General features: G+C 38.8%; 1 protein-coding gene across 2 annotated transcripts in view; it reads left to right on the top strand.

Moving 5' to 3' along the window:
* The first annotated feature begins 873 nt into the window (after positions 1 to 873).
* rngtt (RNA guanylyltransferase and 5'-phosphatase) overlaps positions 874 to 9,466 on the top strand; it is a 90,473-nt gene continuing 81,880 nt past the window's right edge. The window contains exons 1-6 of one of the 2 annotated variants that reach the window (XM_078274573.1): positions 874 to 1,005; positions 2,553 to 2,662; positions 2,757 to 2,860; positions 2,955 to 3,043; positions 7,771 to 7,846; positions 8,904 to 9,156. In XM_078274573.1, coding sequence (XP_078130699.1) covers positions 993 to 1,005; positions 2,553 to 2,662; positions 2,757 to 2,860; positions 2,955 to 3,043; positions 7,771 to 7,846; positions 8,904 to 9,156 — 645 coding nt within the window. In that variant the 5' untranslated portion in view covers positions 874 to 992. Of the gene's footprint in view, positions 1,314 to 2,552; positions 2,663 to 2,756; positions 2,861 to 2,954; positions 3,044 to 7,770; positions 7,847 to 8,903; positions 9,157 to 9,466 lie in introns of both variants that reach the window. The other variant, XM_078274572.1, reaches the window with a different exon arrangement.

Here is a 9,466-nt window from a genome sequence, read left to right as displayed (position 1 = left end):
ATATGTGTGTTTGCAGACTGTATTATATCACAAAGCCCAGGTTTGTCCAGTGATAACATGCTGAGGATTTATGTAAACGGTGAGAATGATATTATGCCTTTTGCTGTAAAATTCATAATATTAGCTATGTATTATAATAATATTCTCATAAGCTATATGTTTCCTGTCTATTATCAGTGATATCTGCACTTGTTAAAACAGTAGTAAACTGCTTGCTTGAAACTGGAAAACTGTTAAATCATTGCAATTTTTTTCTGTACAAATTGCAACAATGACATGTACTATACATAAGCTGCTTAATAGTGTAACGTATTGTTTTACAGCCATTTTAAATGTGCCTGAGTATAGTAAGTATAACTATAGTCTTCTTGTATAACATGCGGCACAGACTGCTTCAGAACTGCACTCGACAAGCTGTTTATAGACAATCTAATGCATTATCACATATTTGACTCATTTTAAGGACACTGCAGCATTTAATATCATTCCTGAAGCAGAAAAATCACAATGGGCATGAAATAAAGTACAGACATTTTGTGTTTTACAAGCTGTCTTATTGTTTTATTACAACATGTTTTTATGTAGGTTACTGCTTGTAATCAATTTAATGATCAATGTTTGGGTGTGTTTTTGCTAACAATAAGATCAGATAAGTAATTCTCATTGGTTTTAAGGATAGTACTTGGTGAAACAACAGTAGGCTACATGTTTATAATGAAGGGGCCATTTTGATTCAACATGTTGATTGATAAATGTACTGACTTGCCACAACTCGTCCACATTTTTCAAAAGAAAGACTTCGGAGGAACGAAGTATTTTGCAATTGTGTGTCCTTCTCGTATATACCAGCAGGAGGCAGTATTGCGCAGGATGTCGTCTGAACTACAGACATTAACCAGACCCTCGTTTGGTGACTGGAGTGACGTTATGCTAGCTAATTGCTAACTATCTGGATTTCAGGAAAACAGATCAAAAGATAACATCATTTTGGGATGCTAATCAGCCGTGAGTCGTAATAACCTATGTTTCGTGTACTTACCTGCCGGCCCGTCATAAGGTTGACCGGGCTTAAACTTGTTGGATGATTCTCCTGAATTAGTAGCTAAAGGGCCCTGAGTCCGCGGTGCTTGGGTAAACGAAAACCGGGGATCACCGCCTTCTTAGAGAGGGAGCATCAAGCTACAGGCTAGCTAATATTACTAGGTTTGAGTTATTATCAACGATTGGCTGCACAAAACCTCTCCTGAACATGTCACACACCGGACCCCCTCCTCGATGGCGGAATTGTCCCAGAAGAGGACAACCTGTGGCAGGTACGAAAAGATAATATACCGTGAGATTAACCAGCTTAATGTACGTAGTGCTATTGCTACCAGCCACTTAGTTTAATTTCGTCGCACAACATGCGGGTTAAACGTGACTGGGTGTCTTCTCTTATACGTTATGATCCGCTTTTAAATTCCCCCAAACGTCCTGATATAACAAGCATGGCTTAGCTATTGCTGTCCAGTTTCAGTCAAACATAAATTGCAAGGCTAGCATCACAACATAGTGACGTTGGCCAGCAGTGCTGTCTAAATGAATGTTATTTCATTTATTTAAGTGATGGTTGGTGTGAACGGGGATGCCGACATCACTGGATAACATTAATAAACAACAGAAACTCAGACGTTGTTTAAACTGTAGGTACATTTGCCAGTTGTAGCAAAACCAACTTAGGTAGCCATATTTTTCAATGGAGTTTGGTAAAACACTATATTCGGGCGCGCTTTGTTTAGCTAACTTGGCACCTGTGGCTAACCGGCTGTCAATGTCCTATCTTTCTTTGCAGACACACGTGCTTTTTGCTTATTAGCTCTAATTTAATTCAGAACAAAAGCTGTGTTTGTGGGCTGTGGTTCGTTAATTTATTTTCGATTGAAAAAGTGCATCGGAAAAGTGCTGCTAAATTGGCTAGCTTCGCTGTCGAAGCATCACGTGTCAAAACAAACCGTGGCTGTAGCATCGTTGTGCTGCATAATTCTACCTAGTGTTCGTTATCCATTAAATCCATGTGTAACAGCATGTTTACTTGGTTCCCGCATTGCCAGACCTATATCCATCCCACGTTTGCTTTATATGAATGCAGTAGTGTAGACATAATTTACATTTCAAGGTACAGCTGGTGGCGGTGACACTTAAGACATATTACTTTTAAGAAATTAGCTATAGTACACAGTTTTATTAGATATTATTAACCACTTTAGATATGCCAACAAATACTATTTGTGTGCTATTTCATGCTTAATTTAATCACAAGTCACAACACACAGTTTCTCCTGATTTGCAATTTAACTGCTGACTTTTAGATTTGATATCATAAAGTGTGGTAATTATGGCAACTGTTGACACAATATTATAGTGTATTAGACTGGGCTTTGCAGAATTAGGATAACATCATCCTGTAAAGAAAAATTAAGCTTTGGCTAATAAGCCAATTAATCAGTGCATCGGCTTGCTAGGGGGTGTTATACTGAGGACCACTGGTTCTTTACTTGTATTTTCCCTCATAGGTAAATTTCTGCCAATGAAAACGATGTTGGGTCCCAGATATGATGACCAAGTTGCAGAGGAGAACAGGTTTCACCCGAGCATGCTGTCTAACTATTTAAAAAGTCTAAAGGTAAGTAACTCTTTAAAGACTGAAGTTTGGAGTGACATTTTGAAGTTGAAAAACCCACGTCTCACCTTGTCTTTTTTTTGTTGTCTTTCTTCAGGTGAAAATGGGTTTGCTTGTGGATCTGACGAACACTACGCGTTTTTACGACCGCAACGACATTGAAAAAGAAGGCATAAAATATATGAAGCTTCAGTGTAAAGGGTACGTGTAAATTCACTTTCATTAATTCAACTAATTGTCAGTTGAAGTTTATTCAGTGGTAGTGTGCTAAAGCGAGTGTCATTCTGTTTTTTAGCCATGGAGAATGCCCTTCAAAAGAGACAACTTCAATGTTCATTAGGCTCTGTGAACACTTCGTCGAGAAGAATCCCACAGAATTAATAGGTAAGAAATCCACATGGTAACAGTTAGAGGAAATCAATAACTCTTTACATGCTTCTTTTGAGATGATTTGCGTTTTCTTCAATAGTCAGATGTTTATCTGACTGAACATGTTTTGAAGTTGAAGGCTTAAAAAGATAAGTCTGTGTCATGGCACTGTGTTTAAATGACTGCTGTGTGCCTTCCCTCCGTGGCGCCAGTGCACAGAGCTCGGAGCAATAGTGTTCTGCTTGGATTCCGCTGGATGACACGAAACATGATTTTCATTGGACCACGGCTTCTCTTTGTACTGGTGCCACGGAGGCAAGGCGCACACACCATTCATCTAAACACACTGCCAACACAAAAATGACACAGAGCTGGATTAAAATCAACAAAGTTTCCCTTTAAATAATCGATAATTTCCTGATATTTGAAATTGAACTGAAACTGTCCGTTTTTTTTATATTTAGAAATGATCAGTTCTGCCTGCTTTGAAAACTTACACTGGACCAGATTGTTTGATTTTGTTTCTCACGAGGGGTGTGAGGAAGTTTCAGAATTGAAAGCAGAACTTCTGTTATTTCTTTAAAACATGTATGATCTCTTTTAATCTTTAATTAACAGCCAGTTAAGTAGTACATATTTATTAATATTCATTAGTAGTTCCTTCATTTAGTAGTAAATAATAGATTTGATATCCGCACTGACTCAAATAGTGAAAATCAGCATTTTTCATTGAAAGTTTGATTGAAGGATTACATTAGTGTTGTACGTAGTTTCATTTCAAAAGAATGTCAAAAGTTAAACATTCGGAACAAGGAAAGCCCCTTTGTGTGTCTTATATCAATGTGACTAAAATCCATGAAGTGAGATGTGTATCCCGCCTGCCTACAGACGTATATGAAGATACATGAAAGTAGAATTTCAGGGAGTGTAAAAACAGCTGGCGTAGTAGTAATTGAGTTTGCACTGTGTATAATTTACTCAGACGGTTGGAACAGCTTTGCCCTGACAATAACTCATTTAGATTTTACCACCCCGCAGTTTTTACTCCTTAGACATTCAAGCTTCCATTTATCCCACTCAGCATGAATCTTAGAGGAACACGCCGACTTATTGGGACTCTAGCTTATTCACCGTATCCCCCAGAGACTTTAGATAAGTCCATAGTAGCAGTGCTTCGCCTTTCTGAGAATATAGTTCCCACTATGTATACGGTTAGAAGATAGCTGTGTCTCATGTGTCGTTGTTATTTGTACACGCTGTGACTATACAAATCACAACATGTAAACAGGAACATGTTGGCGTTGTTTTGTCACTTATTTGGAGCAGTAGGCTAGTTGGAGCCGGTTACCTCCAGGATCTGTACTAAGCGAGGCTAGCGGTGGGGGCGTCAGACAGAGTTACAACACGCACGGAGATGAGAAGAGTATGTATGGACTTATCTAACTCTGGGGGATACTGTGAATAAGCTAAAGTCCCAATAAGTCGGCATGTGTTCCTTTTAATGCCTGAGCAACACCTCAAAAACCTTGAATCTTAACTACGAGCACCTTTATTTCTAAAAACCTTACATTAGCTCTTTTATTTTAGACTAAAGTTATATTATGTTTTTTGTACATTTCCTTAACGCTTTAGAGTTTCTTGTTGTGGAGTTGCCTAAAGTGTGCTTGCATACTCTGTAGCTGAGTTCACAGTGACCATATTGTGTCTCAATAATAGTTTTGCTGTGTAGTTTTCTACAATTTCTGGTGACTATATTTCTTTTTAAATGGTTGTTCAGCCTGTCCTTAAATGCTTTGTAACTGAAAACTAACACAGAACACACACCGGTAATAACAATCATGATAGTATTAAAGGTTGGCCTCACACCATTCTATTGTATTATTTACTTACTACTATTTACTTTTGTAATTAAATAACGTTACTTGTAAAATGAAGTAGCTGAGATTCACTAAACTGGGCTTTGTGTATCTGTCGATACCCGATACCGATCCGATACTGTTGTTGAATTAATAATACACTGTATACCTTCCACCTTATACCTTCCTTCCACCATGTGGGAGAGACTAAAGGCACCAGACTTTCCTAACTGAACATTACTTTCCTAACTAAGACAAAATGACAAAGGTGTATTGAATTCTTATTTATTTGTACACTCAGCTCTCCAGCATGCGACACACGTGCGACAGAGAAGAAAAAAACTGGATCTGTTCATTTTTCCGATCCCCGATCCAGCTATTTTGTCAATATCGGGACCGATATCCGATCTTAATATTGGATCGGTGCACCCCTACTTTAAGATTTTCCAACAATGTATGTCTCTATTATTATTATTATTATTATTATTATTATTATTATTATTATTCCTGTGATAACATAAATAACCTTATGGGTTGTGAAATCTAACTACATCCCACAACTAGTATTTGTTAATTCCATGTGTGTTCTACATGTACTCACTCATGAACTAATGGTGTTCTTGCTTTGCTGCTGTGATACATGAGATATATATATATATATATATATATATATATATATATATATATATATATATATATATATATATATATATATATATATATATATATATATATATATAATGTGTATATGTGTGCTAATTATTATGCTAATAAGCTATATGTAGTCAACAACATCAAACTTCATCAGGCATCTCAAAACGCACCCAAATAGGTCAGTCACTCACACCCTAACGTGAACGAGACGTTACATTTAGCACATATCGTCACAGGTAACAAGCTAACCATCGCAAAGTGTTGTGCTAATGCTGGGAACAGGCACATTGTATCTTTAAAGTTGTATCCATATGATGTGACAGACTTAGGTTAATGTTTCACCAGGTCAGAGGGCTAGAGGGATGTGTTAAATAGACCCCATAAAGTTATCAGATCAGATGGCCTGAGACTTGACTTGGACTCATGGCAAAAGACTTGAGACTTGACTTGAACTTGCCCCTTAAAGAGTTGAGACTCGACTTGGACTTCCAAAAAATGACTTGTGAACATCTCTGGTGGCTACATATTTATTGTAATATTTGTCAATAGAGTGTGGGACTAAACTGTCATCTTGGCTGCATTACCTTTATGTGTCCAGCAGAGAGCAGCCTTATTCTAAAATTGGACTGTTGAAAATGGACGAGAGGTTGCTTGTTTTATTTATATTCACATAGTAACGCTCTTCAGACATCAGACAGCTTCACAGTACAACCAGTCTTTTGCTGATGGTCACAGAATAGCTCCATGTACCAACTATATGTTAAATGCCCCTCCCAAGCTATCCTCACGCATCATTGTTAATAATAGGGAGTGCATTTGCATGTTTCCAAAAGTGCATGGCTCTCTAACCCAACTTCCTTATAAATCAAAACATAAAGCAGTGTTTTGCAAGTCACTATGTTGTTGGTTTTATAAGTGTGGGAGTTTCACATGAGAAACAACGCTCCTCTCCCAGTGAAAGCTGTGTAGGTGATTTTCAGGTGAAAGGACACCAAACCTAAATCCTGAATAATTAATTTGGTTTAAAAGGCAAAATTGTCTAGATGTTTGTATGTGGGAAGGTTTTTTTGTTGTTTCAACTGAGTTGTCTTTTTAACTTCGTGGAACTACTGTTCTGTTAGGGGTGCATTTAACATCACTCACTTTATTTGTCAGTATGTTAATATGAGTTGGGACATAAATTAGACAATGCTGATTGCCTAATGTTAACAGTCTTCATGTATGTGTAAATAGGTTTTAACACAGCTGAGAGACCCTTAAACAAGGTGAACCGTACAACGCAGTAAAATCTGATATAATGACCGATATTAGCTAATTGCATATATCGGGATCAGTGTTTAACTCAGCCGATAAGAAACATGAAATCCCTATACGGAAATGCCGAGCTAGGTTTGAAGTCATTTATAAACGGTGTCCCCATTACATAGTTGTTTGCCCACCAGAGAGCACTGAGTTTATTTTCACACAGTCAAATATCCGTCTTAGAATAAACCAAAGTCGCAGTTAAAAAGTAAAAAACGATCTAAAGGATCTGTATCAGTCTGTAAATGAAATTGGTAACCTAAATTGACAGGGTTTATGAAACATTACTTTTTTCCCTTTTAGATAATTGTCATATGCTTTATGCATAAAAATATTATGTCCCTCGATCTCAATTCCCAAATAAACAAGCAGCTTCTTCTTACTTCCTTTTCAGTGTCAAAAAGTTAGTTTGGGATAATATTCTGCTTGGACATTGTGCACAGACAGCCAGTGAGATTCTTATCATGGACATTTGATTTAAAAGTTGCACTTTCACAGTACAGACAGCAGGGTGCTCTCTTATAACGCACTCTAGGAATTCTTCTGCGTGTGTGTGGCTATTGCCAGGCTGGTTTTTAATATGGGTATAAAGTCAGGACCAACACTCTAAGAAGAGAGAGATTGCGTTTGTAACTTGATTCCCCCGCTCAAAACATGGACTCAGTACATATCAAGAGACTGATGTTATTGATGTGAGAGGGGAACACGTTGGATGAAATTGTGCTAAACCACAGGGCTATTGAAATACTGACGCTTGATTGCGTCAAGGCATTGAGCATAGATAGATGATTTAGTGATAAGACATGCATCGTATTTTACCATTACACTTCTAAGAGTGTTCGCTTAATGCTTACGATTTAATATAAATGTAGATCTAAAGTGGGATTCTCAGTTTTAACCTCTGTGCTGCCTCTTCTCCCCCCCCAAAAGGTGTTCACTGCACGCATGGCTTCAACCGGACAGGCTTTCTGATGTGTGCATACCTGGTGGAGAAGATGGACTGGAGGTAAGGGCTGACCCCCTTCAATCACTCATACTGCCAGGAGTGCAGCATCACAATCTTCGCGGATGACTTGCGTGCCAACACAAACCATACAACACCGAGCCCCCTTAGTGGCTTACATCATTACTCTGGCTTTGAAATCTCCCACCCCTGTCAGTCTTTTTGAGCTGATAATCCTGTCTTCTCCTGATAGTTTCTGTGTGTGTGACGGCACGGGAAGTTGCACTGTCGGTTCAAATAAACACAGGCTTGACAAAGAAGCTGGCTGGTTAGCAGTGACCGAGTTTGTCGCCCCTCAACAGAGATGTTAAATAATTTACAACAGCTGAGCAGAGGGGAGGGTGAGGATGTGTGTTTAGTCAGAGGAGCAGCAGCAGTCTGAGAAGGCAGAATCCCTGGAAGTGTTCGACATATAGGCTAGATAAAACCCTCCCACCGCCCACTACTTCCTGTGTAATGAATACTCTAGGAGCATTTACAGCCCTCAACCAGTATCCTGCGTTGCAAAATATTACTACCAAATGATCAACAATGGTACATTTTAAATCTTTTATGGATAGGACTAGTTATTGAAAAAGACCTGCCCTAATCACGAGCTTATCCTATGTGGGGATTTGCTGCTTTTCTTTTGGACAAAACAAGACATGTAATGGCTTTACATTGGGCTGCAGGAAATTTTGATGGGGAGTTTTCACTTTTTCTACTATTTTAAAGACTAAACGAGATCAAGAAAATAACCTATATTGTCCTATAGGTGCAGCCCTAATTCAATTTAACGTAATACAATGTAAGACCTGGACAAGGAGCAAATTCTCACATTTGAGACCTAAAATCATCAAATGTTTTAAATGTTTGCTTTATGAATTACTTCAATGATTAATCGATTATCACAATAGTTTCTTATTCATTTTTCTCCCCTAGTTTTTTTAGTTGTGACAGATCAAATGAGAAATACAGTAACGATGGAACATAAAAATAGTAGAAAAACTATACTAACTATAAAAAATAAAATACAGCTTTTTAAAAGGACACCCTGTCTGTGTTTGCTGCTTCTCATCAGCATCGAGGCAGCTGTGGCTGCATTCTCCCAGGCCCGGGCCCCGGGGATCTACAAGGGAGAGTACCTCAAAGAGCTTTTCCGTCGCTATGGCGAGGAAGAGGACGCGCCCCCTGCCCCTGCGCTGCCCGAGTGGTGTTTCGACGACGACGACGATGGGGATGTGGATGACGACGGTAACGCTGTTGGCCAGGAGTCGGGCCCCAGCTCCTCTGGGTCAGCGCCTGGCAAACGGAGGAAAGAGAAGCTAAAACAGGTAAGACTTCCGGGGAGCTCCAGGAAATGGACTGTTAAGTAGAAAATCCGTTGGTCCCTCTCTGCAAGACATGGACCTCATGTAGGGGGATGGAGGGTCTGTTGGGAGGCTTCGTTTTTTAAGTGGTGAAGCTGCTGTGTTCAGCTTTATATAATTCAATACATTTATTGTTCAAATGTAGAGAACGTGACACTTCCCATCTCCTCACCTGCTGTCAAAGGTATTTATTTGATTGGATGAAAGGTGTCTCCCTGTCTATATGTAGAGCTAAAGGTCAAATTATAAGTGTTGAAACATCTCCAGTTGCATA

Source organism: Sander vitreus, chromosome 18, assembly GCF_031162955.1.
Source record: "Sander vitreus isolate 19-12246 chromosome 18, sanVit1, whole genome shotgun sequence".
In the NCBI taxonomy this organism is placed as follows: Eukaryota; Metazoa; Chordata; class Actinopteri; order Perciformes; family Percidae; genus Sander; species Sander vitreus.
The sequence above is the reverse complement of the archived record's forward strand: the minus strand, read 5'-3'. Positions and strand labels throughout refer to the sequence as shown.